Source organism: Sparus aurata, chromosome 21 (assembly GCF_900880675.1).
Source record: "Sparus aurata chromosome 21, fSpaAur1.1, whole genome shotgun sequence".
Classification (NCBI taxonomy): Eukaryota; Metazoa; Chordata; class Actinopteri; order Spariformes; family Sparidae; genus Sparus; species Sparus aurata.
In genome coordinates this window covers 19,859,436-19,879,470 of record NC_044207.1, presented here as the reverse complement: position 1 = coordinate 19,879,470, position 20,035 = coordinate 19,859,436, and the positions used below count along the sequence as shown (strand labels likewise).

Here is a 20,035-nt window from a genome sequence, read left to right as displayed (position 1 = left end):
AACAGATATTATTACACATACAAACTTTGGTGCTTTTGCTAAATATCCTATGGTCTAAAATACAAAATCTAACAAAAGTTAAATGTCTGCTCTAATATGACAGTTAGTTCACTTCATCATGTATTTTATATAATTGATTACATACTGTGTTTATTTCATTATGAGTACTCATGGTCAGACTATGACACAAATTATGAATACACACAAACATGCAAGGACTTTGTTGTTGTTTTGCCTCCGTATTTGGTCACTTTTTATGTCTTTGTAGTCGCTTTTTGCTTTTGTTGCAGTAAGTTTTTTGTCTTTATGGTTTTTGTGTGTCTCTTTGTGTTTGCTTTGCTGCTTTTTTTTTGTTGGTCTTTTTACACCTCTTTGTGATCGCCTGCGCATGTTCATAAAGTTGTATTTCTCGCTGAGGTTATTTTGTGGCTCTATGCCTCATCGTGTTGTTCGTGGCTCTAAGTTTCTTTTGTGGTCATATTACGTTCCTCTGCAGCTATTTTATTTTGTCTCTATCGAATAGATGTGCCTGTTTTTGCGGTTGCTTTATACCACTTTTTGGTCATTATCTGTCTCTCTTTGTCGGTTTTTTATGTCTTTTGGCTATTTTTAGTTCCTCTTTTTAGCCAGTGTTGTGTCTCTTTGTGGTCATTTTGTGTTTTTTTGCAGTCATTATGTGTCACCCTGGACACCGGAATCATAATGCTTGTAAAGTTAAGCAAAAAACATCTTCAGAATCAGAATCAGAATCAGAAATCCATTAATGTCCCGCAGACAGGGACATTTGTTTGTCCCAGCAGCGACAGAATATCACAGAACAAAAACCAATGGCAAAAATAAACAATATAATTAAAAAGGGAAGAAATAGAATAGAGTAGACGTATATGGATATTTACATGATATAGTGCAAAATTGATATGGGTGTAAGGAAATTGACCAGACATAAAACATAAATGAGTTTTGTACAGACTTATTGCGCAGTGCAGAGTACAGGGTGAGGTCTACTGGGAGCAGTGCTGGTTGTAGAGTCTGACAGCAGCAGGAAGGAAGGACCTGCGACACCTCTCCTTCACACACTTGGGGTGTATCCCTCTGTTGCTGAAGGAGCTGCCCAGTGCTGTGAGAGTGACCTGCAGGGGGTAGGACTCCTGCACCAGCACTTATACACTTATGCATCAATTCATGAATCATAATGCTTGTAAAGTTAAGCAAAAAACATCTTATACCTCAATTCATCAGAAAGTGATGACATGTTGATGCAAAACCAGCACTGTCAGGCCCACATTTTATTCAACTCAGCTAAGTAGATTACCAGTAGCCCTCCAAGCATTAGTCATTGTGGTTTGACAGCATGTTTCATGGAACTGCAAGATATCAGTCAGCTATGGTTTTGCAACAGGCAAACTGTCACTGTCCCTGCCACTCTCAATGTCAGGAATATGCCAGATGTGAACCCAGTAAGAGTACAAACTGGCACAGTTAAACATTAAAAGGTCATAAAATCATTTAAGGACGTGAAGAAGCATCTTTAACTCGTCCGTCTTTGATGCTACTTATAATTATCTAATGAGACACCCTCTATGCATGACAGAATTAGTCACAACTATAAGATGCACTCTGTATAAACCTTCAGGCTAAGTCAGCTTCATAATAAGTGTTACACCCACGGGGGGGGGGGGGGGAGTTATCAACACGGTTCAATTAGAATCAAATCAGACACTTTATCTGAAATACAAAAAAAAAAAAAAAAGTGTTTATCCAAGAGCCAGAACACACAGAAACATAGAACACTCCCACAGTCAATTCCATGACATATTTTACAGGCTGCTGTTTGCCGTCACACCCCCTCTGAGCTGAGGACCAGGTGCAACAGGCAGCTCATTTCTCAGAGTTGATTTTTTACTCTGCTCTGACTCTTTGCACTCTTCAAAACATCTAATAATTATTTCGCAAAAAGACATCCTTCCAGTTAATGAGTTGCGACATGCTACATATTTTGATTTTTTTTTTTGTTTATAAAACCAGTCTCCTAAAAACCACTCCTCTTTTGCTTGCTCTGAAAGTCACAAATTCAAATGTATTCAATTTTTAAGAGACTTGATTTGTTTGCAACTCTGACAAGAAGATGCTATTTATTTTTTTTTGTCTTTTTTTTTTTTTTTTGCTCCCGACTTTTTGTTTTTATTCTATTTCTCTGTCTCTAAGTGTCTCAGAGCTGGCATGTGAGCTGTCATTTGGGTGGTCTTGTAAAAGCTTGAAAACCTTGTCTGGGGAGGGAAGGGTGAGTCCTGAAATGACTATTTGGGAGTTGCCTGGCCTCCCCTCTGGCTCTCTCTTATATGCTGTCAGTCATCCATGGTGTGATTAAGTCCAAAAAGGAGCACAAGATTACATTTGAGAAAGTTGTTGTTGTTTTGGGTTTTTTTTTTAAACACAAACATCAATAGGACAAATTACATTTAAAATACTTAGAATGTTCAACTGAAAACTAACATGTAGGAGCTCTGGCGTTAAAACTGCTCATGCTTGTCTGAGTGGAAGATGTACCTTTGGATACAGCTATTTCAGGACCGAGTTCTTTGACTCACAAAAGTCCAAAGAGCAGAGAGCGGTGCGCAGGGAGGTACCGGGAGAGGGGCCGGAGGACAGAGAGAGGAGGAAGGAGGGTGTGGGAGCAGAGGGAGGGAAGTGAGAGACCAGTCTTTTGGATTTCTCATTAATTCAGTGTGGCCCTCTCTTTCAGTTTTTTTAAAGCCCGCCCACTGACCATTATCAGCTCAGGCCTTATATATGCAGCCTGTCGCTGTTGTTTGTGAGTACACTTTCCAGAGCTCAAACCCACAGCCAGACAGCAACACTGCCACCACCATGAGAGAGTTCAAGAGCAAGGACTTCTGGAGGGCCGTTCTGGCCGAGCTGGTTGGCATGACCCTTTTCATTTTCCTCAGCATCTCAACAGCTATTGGGAGCACCAACCCAGACCAGGAAGTGAAGGTGTCATTGGCCTTCGGACTGGCTATCGCCACGTTGGCTCAGAGTTTAGGCCACATCAGCGGAGCCCACCTGAATCCTGCGGTCACCCTCGGGATGCTCGCCAGCTGCCAGATCAGCGTGTTCAAGGCGGTCATGTACATTGTGGCCCAGATGCTGGGTTCAGCCCTGGCCAGTGGCATTGTGTATGGAACACGTCCAAGTACTACTGATAAACTGGGGCTCAACGCTGTAAGTGAAACCTTTTATATTGCTGCTGTTGACATAACACGTGATCTAAAATGTAGAGCTTTAAAACACCCCTCACTTCTAGGGAATATGATGCAGCTGTATGTTTTAAGAGTAAAGTTGACCCGTCGGTAAAAGCTGAGACTTCAGTGAGGATGTAGGCACTTTATTTGGCAGTGTTTGTATTTTTCTTTGGACACTCTGTCATTGCTTATTATTGAAAAGTGATGACACACGATTAAAGCACACTGCACACTGGAACAGCAGAAAGAACCTGCAAAAAATATGCAACTCCTTGACATTTCTCCTCAGTTCTCTTGGTAGATTTACATACTTAAGCACCATCAAAATGCAACACTTTCCCTTGGTTCTCGCTAATGTGTAACATGTGAGTGTCAAGCTCTTTTTAGAGAAACAGTACTGCCACAGCTAAATTATGCTGAAAAACAGCAATCAGGTTTTCCACCAAATGAAAAAGAATGAATAAGCAATGTGGCTCTAAAAAGCTGTCAGGCTTCCAGGGCGATGCCAGCTGCGGCTAAGTGGGAAGTGGCCGGGATGGGAAACTGTCCGTCTAACCGACACAGACTGACAAACTGTTGTTGTTTTGGATTCCTCTCTTAACTCTCGCAGCTCACTGGTGTCACTCCCAGCCAAGGCGTGGGCATCGAGCTCCTGGCAACCTTCCAGCTGGTGCTGTGTGTCATTGCAGTCACTGATAAAAGGCGGCGTGATGTCACCGGCTCGGCACCCTTGGCCATTGGCCTCTCGGTCTGCCTGGGACACTTGGCAGCGGTAAGATGCACCTCACAGCCGTACGCGAAACGGTGTCATGTTTATCTTGGATGAGGCACGGTACATGTTGAACAATGCAAACAAGCAGCACACACGACAGCTCCTGCAGTGATAGAATTTCATGCATTTTTTAAATTGTTTCAGCTAATGCCCCCCTTGCCCCCCTGCTGCACTATCAAACCACCAGACCATGTAGCTGAAGATATTCTCCTCATGTTGTCTCTTTGTTGTTGATTACAGATCAGCTACACAGGCTGCGGCATCAATCCCGCTCGCTCCTTTGGTCCGGCTTTGATCCTGAACAATTTCACGAACCACTGGGTAAGTCAGGCAAGAGAGGCACACAAGCTCTTTATGCGTGCCTCACATTTTTTCCTGCATGCATGTTACATGTCAAGCTTAAATAATTCAATAACTCCACAACTGACAGACGACTCCTTCACCCATGAATCCTTCTCCGGGAGTTAATCAGTTATAGAGTCCTATTGTTTTACACCTAGATATTGATGAAATTGATGAAACCTTTAGAACTCGGGGTCTTTGTTATTTTTCTTTCTGTGATAACAAGAAACATCCAGAGATTGATCGGGGTTATCCATTTGCAGGTGTACTGGGTGGGGCCGATGTGCGGCGGCGTAGCGGCGGCTCTCACGTACGATTTCCTGCTGTCCCCCAAATTCGACGACTTCCCCGAGCGCATGAAGGTCCTGGTCAGCGGCCCGGTCGGTGACTACGACGTTAACGGAGGCAATGACGCCACAGCTGTAGAGATGACGTCAAAATAGTCCCACACAGACATAAGCCACTTAGTTTCATTGTACATGTCTATACTCCTGTAAAAATAAAAAAAAAAGAAGAAAGCTATTGAATTTAGTGTAGGACGTCAGTGTTTTTCGCGCTGTTGTGAAATACCAATGAGGATTGTGGTAATGGGTCAGTTAGTGTCTTTTTTTTCTAATTCACTCCTGTTCTTTTGACCCCCACACACAACGCAGCTCGGGCATACAAGTCGAGGTTGAAACGATGTTTGTTGAAATTTTTGTCCCATATCAGTATTCTATGATGAGCCATTTTTTTTGTTGTTGTATACTTTATGTGCCTGTATCACTTTTTATTTTCTGATGCATAATGTATTGTGTGCACTATTGAAATGTCTCTCACTTTTTTTAAGTAAATAAAAACACTTGTTGTTAACAGATGTCATTCTGCGTGTTTCCTTGTCGCGTAGCTATAGAAGTAAAACAAATGCTCGGTGTTTGATGTTATGGATTAGATTCTCTCCTCCTCTCTATTGAATCACCACAAACCAATTAGCTACACAAATTCAAAACTCTTTAAAAATAGTTGCAGGCCATAGAGTTGTATGTTTTAGCCTGGTTTATTCAATTTGTACTGTCGAGTTTAACAACAATAACAGCTAATATACAGTGCAAGAAGAGGCAGAAATCCCAGTGCGAAGCCTGTATCTAAATGTTAAAATATCATAATGTTATAGAAGAAACTTTTGTGACAAACAACAATAACAACAATAATAACAATTATACTATCAAAATAAAAGCAGAAAATGTGAATTTGTGCCCATAGGGTTTGTTCAATTGGTAATCCAGTCTTAGATTTATCTGATAATGTGGACAAGGCCTCATTTCTGATTTAAAGGTCCCATATCATAAAAAACAAGTTTTTTCTGGTCTCTACATATATAAGCTGGTCCTCCCTGAGCCTGCCAACTCCCAGAATGAGGAAAACAAGCGAGTCCTGCATGGTCTCTGCAGCCCACCCACTGGTAAAACGGCGCTCCTACAGGCTGTTCAGATTCTGCTCCTTTCGTTACGTAACGAAAGGAGTCATTGTCATAGGCCGACCTCCATTGCGCGGTGATAGGAGATATCGGGGGGGGGGGGGGGGTGTTCATCCCCGAGGTGAAGTTCGGTGTGTCCAGCGGAGAGACAGCAACGTTGTCGCTCAGAGCTAGACACGCAATTGCTCTGTTGTTGGTTGTATAAATCAACACAAGTGCCTATATTCTGTCCCAGCTACAAAACAACAGAAGAGACAGTGGTTGTGTTTCATTTTTAACGTCAACCTGCCGGCTGCGGTTCGTGTGAGCTTGTATGTGTGTGCAATCCACTTCACATCGGACTGCTTCAGTAACGAGGGTCAGTACAAAGCTGGCTTTGCCTCGACACTGACCCTCGTAAAAGGATCAGTCTCAACCATACTGGACCCAGCAACTGCACCCGAGCCACCCATAAGTGTTGCTATACTTTGATAGTATTTACAGTTGCCGACGAGTATGGTGAAGTCAGCTGGAAACTGGCTAACTAGTTAGCTCCACTTTGGTCCGCTATGCAATGGCATTTGAGGCGAGTATAATGTTGATAATATTACGATGGAGCTTGGTTGTCACAGTAAAAAGTCTGGACACGTGCAGACTGGAGACAGCGACGATGCGAACAGTGTCCAAGAGTTTGGAGACTGTGTTGGAGACAAACACAGCTTTCGCAAGCTGTTAGCCATTAGCTACATGGTAAAACTGTAACAACACATACAAACAAACTAACATTATTCAGGCCCACTAACCATTCTGAAACGTCCTGCTGCAGCCGCAGAGTCTGTATTTCTTCCAGGGAAAAAACAGACTTTCTTCCAGAGCCTCTCCTTCTGGGTCCAATTCTGGGTCAAACTGGTTCGGTTGAACGAAAAAATCTCCGCGAACCAAACAGACTGCTGTGAACAGAGCTCAGCAGAGCGACTTTTAGACTGCTGGAATGCAGGACCACAAATGTGTTTTGGGAAATACATATCGAATACAGAGTTGTTGGACCTTTGACAGCTGTGTGAAATTGATGAAAAACAGTATAATATGGGACCTTTAATATGTTTCCACTACTGTATGTTTTCAATGCAAGACAATTCAACAAAATAAGACGTAAAGTTGTAATTGGTAAGGCGACCAACCATCCACTGGATGTTATGAAAGCTACATGCAGCTCAATGATGATGCATGACGCATTAACAAAAAAAAAAAAAAAAAAACAGAACCAAGAACCAATGTCAGGAGACAAGTGTGTGTGTGTGTGAGAGAGAGAGAGAGAGAGAGAGGGAGAGAATTTCAGAAAAATTACTAATGTTAAGTGTGTCAAGCTCAAGAAACCACAGCACACGTCAGTGGTTGGTGACCACAGTAAAGACATCATCTGTAATTCAAATGTAAACAAAAGGCCACTGCACTAAGAAAGTGAAAGCACAAGATTGGAGCCTGTTATCTCTCCCACATTGATTGATTGATGGGTCTTTAAAAGGACATGCAAAGATTAGACAAGAGCTATAAGTTAAGGTTATCTGATGTCAAAAGTAGATTAAATCAGAACGCAAATGTTGAAGATGTTTATTTTACATAATTCAGTCTAGCTCTCGGTTAAATATGTGAGTATACTTATAATTTATAAGGTCAGGGCTGCTGATTTTGGCCTGAAAATATTCCTCATCCGACATCTACCTTCAATATCTTGGGGAATCAGACTCTTTATAAAGGAATATATGTATTCCAGTCTTGTGTTTTCTTTTTTACCATGCTCAGCTGTTGTTGCTGAGTGATGAAAAGCTTCCCTCACTTGTGTTTCCAACAGGTGAAGCATCCAGTGGGCAGGTTGCCAGGTTGGTGAGAGTTTCTCCCCAGCAGCCAAGAAACAGCACATACTGGAGATTTTTCTGACTCACCCTCTCTGTAGCACTACCCCCGCCGGTTGGTTGGTCAGCTAAGGGCAGTTTGCCAGCGGGGAAAGACTTAGAAAGACTGGATAGATTTTTTGGCCTTGGCCCTGCAGCGTATTGCTCATCTTTTGACAGAGGATGCTGGTATTAACCTTCCGAGAAGCAAAGTGTTCTCTCAAGTGAAATTATGTAATTGCTGCACAGAGGAGACTTTCATGGGGTCAGTACCTCCACTGCATGCAGGATATGGTTTGGGTTAAGGGTTAAGGTAATTTTCTGCTTAGATAGTTTGGGCTACAGAGAGAGACATCAGCCCTTATCGTAGTTTTTGGAGGCCAGACGAGAGAAGACTTAAAGGGCGCTTGTATAAATGTTCATACATCTTTTACCCATTCTCAACACTCTAATGCAGCAGCCCGGTTTGACTCTTGAGCCGGGGGATGATTGAATGGGTCATACATTGGATGTTCCACTCTGAGACGGAGGTTGGCACACCAAGTGTGATCACGAAGAGTCAAGAGTGACGTGTTTATAAGGTATGTAATGTAAGTTAACGTACGTAAATAAGCTAATGTAAGTCATGTCGTGATTAACTAAGTACTATTGGTGCCTCGACAGAACAAAACAACAACCGATTCATAGCTTAATAACATTTCAGACATCGTGTCATAATATGGGAATGTTTGTCAGGGAGCTAGATTTTTTGAAAGTCTGAACTGACGCTGGAGTGGTAGATAGAGCGTCATAGCTTGAAGATTAAGGCCACTGACCACGCTGCAATATTTGATGAGTTGGGAGTGAGAAGGTGTTGGACATTAAACTCTTTGCATCACCTTTGGGACGCCTGTTCTGCAACAAAAGTGTGTTCGGGTAAGTTTCCGGGTTCAAGACCAGCTCACTGGCTGGGATTTGATTTCAACTTGGAGACAAATCCTTCCATTACTAAGCAACAACTGGCTCATTGGTTGGTTTCAAATATGTTTTAAGGCCACGTTCAGAAACTATATCAGGCTTGTCAAAGAGGTCAAACTGGTTAAACTTTTGCTGGACTGCTACGTGACATCATCCACGTAGGCGCTGCAGCGGCTTGGATTAACTTCTAACTTGAAAGTCCTATTAGTATTGTTTACCTTTTGATCGTTATGGCAAAAGATAAAATAGTTGTCGAACATGTTTTGGCATGTGTTCAGCCTTCAAACGCTCAGATCTGTCACTCAAACTGGATTATATTTCATCCATTAAGTCCTGCACTACCCAAAGCTTGGTTCCCCCTACAGATCAGCCCCAAGGCTGTTTTCAGTCTTACTATCCACCATCACAGCAGTGACTTCTGACAGTCAGTCTTCAATACATGTTGGAGGGGACAGCGAAGATAAGAGCATTTGTGATACATAGTCCAAGAAAAAGGAAGATGTCACTTCAACCTAGTTGGGCAGTTCTTAGTATCTCTCAACACAGCAAAGACATGCAGGTAAAGACTGACAACTAAATGATCGACATCAGAAAAGCAGGAAGAACTCATTCATGGCATACAGGCCAAAAAAGAAAGCCCCTTCGGAGATCAGCCAAAGACAAAACAGGCCAAAAACTAGCCAGAGCACACAGGATGGGCAGGGACCTCTAGCTTTTCACCAGTTGGATGTATAAATCAGTCACTCCTCTTGTCTTGTTGTTTTTGAGGGTGTTGATCAGTCAGCATAACCATCACACCACCCGCTATCTACAGTATTTTCTCTCCCTCTTCCTTCTCCCTTCCTCATCCACCTACTGTGTGTCATAAGGCGAGAGCGTAATTTTTTCAAGACCTAATTTCTCTTTGCATTCACTATTTTGATATCAAATATTTTGTTGTTCAAACAACAGTGTGTAGACTAAAGGAGATTCATTTAGGCAGAAGACAGGCGGTTTTATTTGTCCTTAAACAGTTAATCTGTGGTTACACTTGATATGCATCATGCTTCTATGTTTTCACAGACTTTAGGCGAGTGTGAGGGAAAACCTTTGAAGTTGAAAGTATCATTTCACTCTGCTTAACAGACCAGAATTCATATTGATTACATACTTGACTTGCTCCCATGTCGGCATGGTTGAATTCTCTGTGTTCATCCTATAATCTCCGGGTTAGGTTGAGGTCCAGCTCTCATGACAGACCACGGCAGCAAATCCTCTTGGGGGTCTCTCAGAGTACCTGTATCTTGGTGGTATTTATGCCTCTAGAAGACCAGATTTGGAGGATGAGTCACATTTGCGTCTTATTTACATCTGAAAGACAGGGGCGAGGAGAGGACGTCATGGTCGAGTGGGAAGCAGACGGGGTGAGGTGGTCCTGCTGGCACGGTGTCAAAACAGGTTTTTGTGCGCTCTAAAAGTGTCTCGACCGGAGAAAACGAGGGTTCATTGAAAGCCGTCCGTCTGACTGTCCAATCGGATGGCTGGAAATAAGTTGTCTTTGCTTTATTTACTCATAACACAGCTTTTTTAGGAGCGGATAGTCTACTGATGTTCACTCCACTGATTAAAAAAATTAATCGTTTGACAGCCCTACTTTTTAAAAATGTTTACTGATCTCAGAAGCTCTCTGCTTTTTGCCCTAAACCTGACCAAGTAGATTTTGTGCCCAGAAGACTAGAAGATGGCTCATTGGTGGGTTCCAAATATGTCTTTCACACACACTCAGAAACAACTTCAGCTGTGCATGAAAATAAAGTGCAGGGTTGTGGCTCAGCATTTGCCAGACTGCAACGTCATCATCATGAGGCGCTGCAGTGGCCAATCCTAATCCGATTCTGTATCGCCTGGACGGTCTCACAAAAAGGGGGATTTGAGAGTCCAAGCACAACAACATTTGGGCCAAAAAAATCGACATGTCAGATAACACAAAAGCAACCAAGAATTGTTTCCCAACCTTTTCCGTAATCTGAAATGTTGTTGTGTTTTCTAACATGTTGTTGTGTCTTGACCCTCAGGGCCACCATGGATTTCTCTCTGGCATCACCTTACCATGTATGTAATCAGATTGGTTCAGCCATTTTAATTTGGGTTTGTCATTTAGCCCCAAAAGGGGATTGGAATGGAAGAGGGTAACATGTTAAAGTTGAGTTAGGATTAAGTTGATTCAATAGCAGAAATTTTCCTTGAATTGAATTTTCCAGCTTCAGTCATTTGGAATGGCAAATCAGAACTGAAGCAAATTTTGCAGCGTTTTAACATTATTCAGCATTTTAGAGGTCGTTTGTATGTCTGTTGGGTAAATTCCTGTACAAAAGACACAAAAGAAAAAATTTGTTGTTGATGATGTCGTCAACACTGCTGACAGATGAGCCGATGCTGCTGTGTACTGATCTGCTGGCTGATGTGATAATTATACTTTGGAGGATTTCCATCCAAACTCAACTAAACTATAATTAATTATATGATAATCATGAGGGAGCAATAGAGCATCTTTGACACATCTTTTATCACAAGAACATAATCCTTTTCTTGATATCAAAATCATCTTTTTAGCTCCAACGCTGTATTTAACAAGATCTGTGGCAGCCGGTCTTTTGTTCGGGACCAAACAATGTCTGTATGTGCGTGAAAAATATGAACCACACAGAATTAAAACTTGAATGCAAGACAGTGAAAAATGGCGACGGGTTTGTCGCTTGGCTTAAAGACTGACTTATTGTTATTAGTTTGCTTTCTGTCAACATTGTGCAACGATTGAAATGAACATGAACCCCAGGGTTGTTTGATGTTCAAGACAAATTTCAACCAAATCCAGTAAATAAGCAAATAAGCAGATTATTATGTGAATGTAGAATATCTGAAGTTTACATTTGGTGTGTAGGGTCTGACCTTTTCATCCCCCTGAAGGAAGCTCCAAGCAGGGAGCGGGGAGGAAATATGACAACTTCCCCTCCCTGAAGACTCAGAGCCTACAGCTGGATGCAGGAGTGGGAGTGAGGCTTATCATATAACTTTACAGCCGAGCAAGACGGTATCAGACATGCACGTGCCGAAAGAAAAAGAGGTGATTTTTCAATGAATGACATGTTTGTTGACAGTTTCAATGGAGAGTTTGGCAACGCCGCTACCTGCTCGCGGGGTTAGAAGGCATTACTTCCCATCCTTCCTGTCAGCCCTCCGTGATTATCTCCCCACTCTCCTGTCACACTTACTTTATGATGCGCAGTTCATCGCGACGCTCCTCTTCCCTCCAGTGACAGACTGATAAATCTCACGCAAAGGGTGAAAATGACGATTTGATTTAAATTCACAAAATCAAAAAAGTAACTTGCAAACCACGCAAGAAGAGCTACATTTATTGGGGGAAAGAAGGAGTGCATTCTTCATTTTTCGGGTGGAGTATTGTTGCCCGAGTCAAAGGTGGTGCTTTGATTCTCCCTGCTGACAAGAGGACAAGAAGCGGCGTGACCTTTTAACCTGTCAGCCCGTTCACACAGAAGTGCAGAATGGGACGCTGGTTTCCTCGTCACACATTTCGAAAAGGTCCCATTTCCTTCACAGCGGCGTATGACTGATGTTAACTTCAATGCAGCCGAGTCCTGCATGACACATGCTCAGAATAGAATGAGGAGATGGAGAGATAAGGCATGGCATTTACAAAGACCTGTAAGAAGTAATGGGGTGGTGAGTGTCCTTCACTCATCTGATGAAGGTCCTTCGCACGCTTCACAGCTCATGAAAATTCATTCCATGATATTAAGATACTTTTTTGGAAAATCGGCTCATTTTTGAAGGATGGCCTGTTTTAAAATTTGACAATTAGCTTGGATTTAATTATACATGGAAACTGCTGATGGCTGCATGAGTTATTTTGTACTGCAAAAGCACAAAAACCTTTTTCTCTTCAATCCAGAAAAGCATTAGACATATTTCGTATTCGAACAGGTCTTCTCCGTCATTCATTCATTTGTTTGGCACAGTCTTCAATGAGTCATGAATGATAGTATAAAAGCAGCACCGCCTTCTGTTAAACTGGAAAAGTACTGAACAGAGCAGGAGACGTGGAGGTCACTCTCACTGGTTGAAATGCACATCTCTCAGCTGTTTGTAATTAGGCCTGATTCTTTACAGCCACACACTTGATGAATGCTGGTGAACCTCACTCATGTTTTTTTTTTGGTTTTAATTGGGCTGCTAGTGGAACTGAACCTCTGCTTGTGCCGCAGCCCTCTCTCAAAAACTGCCCAAATACCTGTTTGTTTTAATGAGTATGTGTGCAGCCATGTCAGAAATGAAAACATGGGAATTTTGGAGGGCAGTGCTGGCCGAATGCCTGGGAATGATCATCCTCGTCTTCATCGGCCTGTCGGCTGCAATAGGAGACCAAAATAATTCCTACCCTGACCATGAGATCAAAGTGGCATTTGCCTTTGGCTTGGCCGTTGCCACGTTAGCCCAGTGTATAGGTCACGTCAGCGGTGCCCATTTGAATCCTGCCATCACCGTGGGCCTCCTGGCCAGCTGCCACATGAGCCTCCTTGGAGCCATTTTCTACATGATAGCTCAGATTTTGGGCGCAGTGGCTGGCAGTGCCATTGTATACGGAATCAGACCAGAAACCACACATTCACTTGGCGTTAACAAGGTGAGGTGGCATCCATGTGTTTCCAATTTTCCTGTTATTCCTCCCCTTAATGAATGACAAGCTCTGCTCAGTGTTGAGTGGCATCTGGGGAATTGCCCTCAAGCCTGATCTAGTTTCCTTATGGAATCCAGACACTCATTGTCTAAAAGTTTTGTGCTGTAATTTTGAGGATGTCCACACTTACTAACTCCTGATGATGTTGTTTAATTTAAATGTCAAGTTTTCAATATCACTCATGGTTTGTGGCTGTCCTGCAACAAAGGAAAGCCTTCTCTCACCAGGGAGTGTTTACAGGATGAAGGCTTGCGCCGTCCACTGCAGTAAATTGTTAAGGGCTGAATGAGTCAGGCAGCTAAATACTAAGACACTACAGGTGAACTCATGCACTGGCTAATTTTGAGACTTCAGGCTAGTTAGCCTCTGTATCATGACTTCTTGGGACAAGTAGAAAGAAAATGTCCAACTTGCACATTGAAGTGTTTATTTAGTTCAGATTCCTCTTCGTGATATTGATGCAAATCGGTGCAGATTTACTCAAATATTTAAATGTAAAATATTGGATATTTGTTTTCTCATTCTGACCCAGAAATCTCCACATCAGCGGCACTAACACCACACTTTCCAGCTTTACTTGTGTATCTATATTCTGAAAGAATTTTTTACAGAGGGGATACTTCATATATCACCCATAGCCTGAAGTATCTAACATTTAATTCATTTTTAATGGCCCGTTGACAGTATTTCCTTGTTTTGATTTATGGAGTGATGATAAGAGAGATCCCATCAAATGTTTCAGCAGTGTTTGCAACTAGTGCACGTTTTTATAAGATGAAAAATCATTTGCTAATTTGAACACAACATGTCAGAAAACTTGTAGTACAGAAAATAATTGTCTCAATATAAGTAATCCCCTGGGCTAGTTGGAAAAATCCCCTCTGGTGTCTTTTATCAAAATTTCAGATTGAATCATGATTAAAGCTGCAATATGAAAGATTTTTTTTTGTCAAAACCTAAAAAAATTAAGGGGGGGGTGGGGTTGTGGCTCCAGAGCAAGTTGCATGTATTCTGACAAACTGCACCCAGTGATGTCATTCAGTGTCAAGGTTGCATTATGGGTAATATGGTGCACGAGGATTTGAAAAGGATGGCATGGAATAAAAAGGGAATCTTGAAATCTATTCAAACAGTATTTATAAGAGTGTAATGCTGGACCCACTGGTGTAGCCGCTGGGCTGCTTGAAAAAAAATATGGGCACCTGCATTACCCATAATGTAAGTTTGCAACTGAGTGACATCAATGGACACAGTTTATCAGATTACATGTAGCCACAAACGCTTTACACTACTTCAAAGTGGAAAATTGGTGGGATTACCCTTTAGTTGTGTATGTCCATAGAGGCAGGGCACAAACTGAAGCGTTTTCTCCTCGATTGCAGCTGAATGGAATTACCCCTAATCAAGGTTTTGGCGTAGAATTCCTGCTCACCCTCCAGCTCGTCATGTGCGTGCTGGCAGTCACCGACAAAAGGCGTGACGTGGGCGGATTTGGACCTCTGGCAATCGGATTGTCTGTGGGGCTGGGACACCTCGCTGGAGTGAGTATATCAAAACATTTCCCCTCATTAATTCGTTCGATGGTTTCTCCGTCTGATACAATGGATTGGCGTAGGACGAACTGGCTATAAATCCGGCTTGCGTGTAATCTGCTGTCATATGGCCAGAGACGCAAGTGGTGGTTTCCTCTGATATGGTTTACAGATCAGCTACACAGGATGTGGTATCAACCCGGCTCGATCCTTTGGTCCTGCAGTCATACAGAAGTGTTTTGATGATCATTGGGTACGTATTGCAGAGCTGAAAATCAGACATTTTGCCAGTGTTGCACTCATGAGTCACTCCTATTGAAACGGATGTCCTGTTCTTTTGTTTTTCAGGTGTACTGGGCAGGACCGATGAGCGGCGGTGTGGTGGCAGCTCTCCTGTATTATTCTCTGTTGGTGCCCAGAGATGAGCACATTAGCGTACAAGCACAGGTCCTGTTCTGCTGTGGCTCGACAATGGAAAATGGCATTCGCGAGCCCCTCCTCGAGGATGTCAAAGATAGATGGTCAAGGACGTAGCCTGGTGGAAATCACTACTGTGTAATGCTTTATTTGTAACCAATAAAATATTTTTTCAGCCATAAGCAGCTCCTCTCTAATGCTCAAATGTGTACCCTGAAGTCATCTTTTTTCCTGTTTCACCTCTTCTTCCCCTCCCCTCTGCACACAAACCTCCTCACTATAAATACAGAAGCTCATACATGTCGGTTTGACACACCGAACACATTCGACGCGGAGATGACAGAAGTAAAAAGCTGGGCGTTTTGGCGGGCAGTGGCTGCAGAGTTTGTCGGCATGTTGCTGTTCATATTCGCGGGTTTGACCGCCATCATCGGGAGCGTCGAGAAAGGCGTTGCTCAGGAGCTGAAGGTCGCGCTGGCCTTCGCACTGGCTATCGCCACTCTGGTTCAGAGTTTGGGGCATGTCAGCGGGGCACACTTTAATCCTGCAGTCACACTGGGGCTACTGGTGAGCGGCCAGATCAGCGCACTCAGATGCGTCTGCTACATCTTGGCTCAGATGCTCGGGGCAGTTGCAGCTAGTGCTATCGTGAATGGATACGCACAAATCGGTTCCCTCGGTGTTAACGAGGCAAGAGGTCGTCCTTAATATCTGTTTTTGTTTTTGTTTTTTTTTCAAACTTTAATTTATTGTGATTTCGACAAATGTGTCGTGTCATATAAACCACTGCATTGGATCTAACTTGTTGCATTTAGCTGTTCTGGTTTATTTTCATTGTCTTTCACAGCTAAACAGAGTGACCAAAGCGCAAGGCTTCATCATCGAGTTCCTTGCAACCCTTCAGCTGGTCCTGTGTGTGATCGCAGTGACCGACAAGCGACGGAGTGATGTCAAAGGTTCGGCACCGCTGGCTATTGGGCTGTCAGTGGGGCTTGGGCACTTTGCAGCTGTAAGTGAATCCCAATCCTGACGTTTTTTGTTTCTTGTCTTTAAAGCAGTTTGGACAAGATAAGCAGAGCAAAGTGAAATCCTTTCAGGGCACAAATGTATGTTATAAAGGAGGCTCTTCAGCCAAGTACTGTAAGGGTGGACAAGGTTTGGTTTAAATGATGGAAGGTGGGAGAAAAAAGCTGTGCAGTCACAGCAATTTTCATTTCTCTGAGGACTGACTGGGGTTTTTTTTTGAGGCTATTTGAAGTGGTGTGGGGCAGATTTCCTGTTTAGCCATTCACTCACTCGGTGTTGGTACTTGAGACCACTGTTCCCTTTCGGACAATATAGTTTCTCTGTGTTGCACAGGAATTGTCATGATTCAAGATTGTACTCTTGTTACATAATTGTGCAGGGTGCGGCTGAATTGCCAGTAGTTCACAAAGTGGGCACAGCAAATCACAATTTCAAAAACGGCTACAGCAGCATGTTAACAGGAATATGAATCAGCAGCACGTGTCAAATTTCTGTGAGTGCATTTTCCTGGCAACATCACACAGCTTTCTGAGGATCAAGTGGGTTGGATGTGCCTGGTGCAAAGACTAACACACTGAATGAATTAGATTATTTTAAAATAACACGTCAAAATGTGAAAACTGCGTCACAAACAGAAACAGTGGTCACAATTTTTCCAACATAAACAACTTTGATTAAAAAAAAAGGTGATATTCAGGTAAAATAAATTGAGATATTAATTGATTTTGATAATATAAAATGTTGTAACGGAATCTTCTGAGTGCAGGAATGACATGTGCAATTAACCCTTTTATGCAATAATGAGCAAATTTTTTAATGCTTGATTTTACTCTTTCAAGTGAAACATCACCACAATACCCTTTTTTTCCATCAACCTTTTAATTCTCAGAAAAATGGTAAAAATATTTTTCAGCGTTTTTTATATTGCTTGTACAGCTATTTTTTGTGATAACCATCAACCAACTGTAACCCTATATTCGGCATACTAGGTCTATATTTAGATCTCAAGACTGTCTAATAATGCTGTTAAATGGGCGTGCAGGTAGTAGAGTGGTTAAGAGCACATGCCACATATGCAGTGGACCACGGTTTGAATCTGGGCTTGAGGACCTTCCTTTCTATCTGCTGTCAAATGAAGGTGTCTATGCCTGAAGAAAATCTATTCAAGGGTAAACTATATCATTATTTGAAATGACACCAAAGGCAGATCTCAAGAGGAAGACTATACCTGTTGGTACATAATGTCTACTGGAGTGGACAGATATATTCATTTTAATTTCAAAGCTTTATGAATTTTTTTTTTCTTTTTTTTTTTTTTAACCTGCCTGGCTTCTTTTTAAATAATATTCACATTTATTCTAGAGCGACTTTTAAATTCATTATATCGTATCTCACAACTGTTTATCTATATGGACTCAGGTGGGGCTCTGCCACCTGGTGACTTGGACATGGTACTCCATCCTAAATGGTTGAAAAATGGCTTCACAACACCATGCATGAAAGGGTTAATTGCAACATGCATATTGCATATACTCAAATTACTAATACAAATTTATTGAATATAACTTGCTGAATAACTGACTTTTTCTCATCTACAGATCAGTTTCACTGGATGTGGGATTAACCCTGCTCGCTCTTTCGGACCCGCCCTGATACGTAGCAAAATGGAGAACCACTGGGTAATGTTTGAAGCCATTGTTTGAAGCCATAGCTCTAACACTAAATTTCTCTCCATTTTCATTTTGTCGACAAATGATCTCTCTCGCTTTTATCCAAGGTGTACTGGCTGGGGCCCATGTGTGGCGGCATAGCGGCGGCTCTTATCTACGATTTCCTTCTGTGTCCACGAGCGCAAAACTTCAGGACGCGCAGGAATGTTCTGCTTAATGGTTCAGAAGATGAAGACGCTGGATTTGACGCACCTAGAGAAGGCAACAGCAGCCCGGGGCCAAGTCAGGGGCCAAGTCAGTGGCCAAAGCACTGAAAAAACAAGCAACATATGAGTTGCAGAAAAGCTTTCAATATGGCTGATTACATTTTAAAATGTTTGCAGTGAGTTTTTGTAGTTGCTTTTATCATGTGTGTGATAAATTGTTATAATAAAGATTAATCTTTATCCACTTTCAGTGTTTCCATCTCAAACTATTTCCTTTTTCTAATTTGCAAAGTTCAAAGACAGGTCAACATATCCTTTATTTACACTGAGCAGCTACCAGGTTAGCACAATGTATATTCAGATCTGCTCGACCTTGACGCTTCTTTCTTTATAATGTATAGCATACTGTATTATTCTATTCAGGGCGCTTGGCGTCAGTCCCAAAAAACCTCTGTTCTGAAACAACACAAGGATGTGGATCAGGTAATAACACATGAAAGTACTTTTAAATTCTTCATAAGAAACGGCATGATTAGTCAAGACGTGACCATCGTGGAGGTTTTCCTGTTTGGCCGTGACACAAGAATGTCTGTTCTCTGTCTTACGCACACGGCCCCTCTCACATCCCGTTTTATGGCTCATTGGTATTTGATGATCCCCCACACCCTGGGCTAATCATTGAATAACCACTGGGTGACTTTAAACTCCACAGCACAACATTTTTCTCAGTGGAAACCCTGCGGTCTGAGGCGCAAATCCAGCCAAGGTCGTTTAATACAAGTTATTGTTAGCTTAAGCACCAATCATGGGGCAGGATGACCGCCGTGGTTGGATGCACATCCCCTTGCTGAGCATTTCCATTATCCTGCTCAGTGTGAGACGATCATTAACGAAACGTCTGTGTCCCAAATAATTTTACGACGTCCCGTGTGTGAATAAAGGTGTACATATTGTTTTATTGTCATGCCTCGGATCCATTTATTGCAACACAGCCAGGCAGGTGTTGGAAAATCACTGCTATATAACACAAACTTTGATGCCCTATTAAGCATAATTGCAACAGATGGACAGGCAGGAGGGTTAAAGGATCTGCACAGCCTGAATAAATCATTGTATTTCGTTGTATTCAAATGCAATAGCTGGAATATGTAGAATACAAATATATATATACATCAGTAATTGATCATTCTTTATGTCTTTACTCCCTTCGAGGAGGAATATTGCTGTGCTCTGGTGTGTGTTACCACTACTCTGTCGGCTCAGTGCCTCATAAACCCACCAAGGTGCACCGTGTGTTTAGATTTATCCATGAGGGATCGTCGTGCTGATGGGTTTATCTCACTTATACGACCCGGCGCTTCTTCACATGATTTTTTCTTTTTTTTTTTTTTTATGGTGGAATTTGAGCAGCCGGTCATGTGACGGCGGCCAATCTAAAACCTCCTTCCTTTGTGTGCTTAACCTCAAAGGTCACGGCATTGTGTTTAGCCTCTTGTTTTGAAGTTTGTCCTCAACAACATGGACAATGCCCTTTTTGTTGCGCCTCAGTCATTTTTGTGAGACTGTCCTTCATCAAATGGATTTGGCTCCCGTGTTGAGCTTGATTATTCCCTGAGCCGGCATGGGAGAGTGTTCAGTGCTCCTCTCATTATCTTTATCTAGAAAAAATAAACAATTTGGAACGAGGGCTTAAACTGATTGAAGCTGCCTTGACGAGTTAACAGAATAATATTTCACATTTTCATACGTTTTTGTGATCGAAAAACCTTTGTCATTTATTTCCACATTACAAGTCAATAGTGATCA

The 20,035-nt window shown here is 42.3% G+C and overlaps 3 protein-coding genes across 3 annotated transcripts; all 3 read left to right on the top strand.

Moving 5' to 3' along the window:
* Positions 1 to 2,505: 2,505 nt before the first annotated feature.
* On the top strand, positions 2,506 to 5,212 carry LOC115573381 (aquaporin-1). Its single transcript, XM_030404150.1, has 4 exons — positions 2,506 to 3,222; positions 3,853 to 4,014; positions 4,255 to 4,335; positions 4,620 to 5,212. Exons 1-4 carry the CDS (start codon positions 2,791 to 2,793, stop codon positions 4,797 to 4,799), a joined length of 855 nt encoding a protein of 284 aa, XP_030260010.1. The 5' UTR covers positions 2,506 to 2,790; the 3' UTR covers positions 4,800 to 5,212.
* A 7,606-nt stretch (positions 5,213 to 12,818) lies between these two features.
* On the top strand, positions 12,819 to 15,528 carry LOC115572043 (aquaporin-1-like). The gene is made up of 4 exons (XM_030401807.1): positions 12,819 to 13,324; positions 14,761 to 14,919; positions 15,083 to 15,163; positions 15,259 to 15,528. The coding sequence occupies exons 1-4, from the start codon at positions 12,944 to 12,946 to the stop codon at positions 15,442 to 15,444; spliced, it is 807 nt and encodes a 268-aa protein (XP_030257667.1). The 5' UTR covers positions 12,819 to 12,943; the 3' UTR covers positions 15,445 to 15,528.
* On the top strand, positions 15,325 to 18,476 carry LOC115572044 (aquaporin-1). The gene is made up of 5 exons (XM_030401808.1): positions 15,325 to 15,465; positions 15,617 to 16,017; positions 16,175 to 16,336; positions 17,952 to 18,032; positions 18,131 to 18,476. Exons 2-5 carry the CDS (start codon positions 15,664 to 15,666, stop codon positions 18,335 to 18,337), a joined length of 804 nt encoding a protein of 267 aa, XP_030257668.1. The 5' UTR covers positions 15,325 to 15,465; positions 15,617 to 15,663; the 3' UTR covers positions 18,338 to 18,476.
* Positions 18,477 to 20,035: the final 1,559 nt, after the last annotated feature.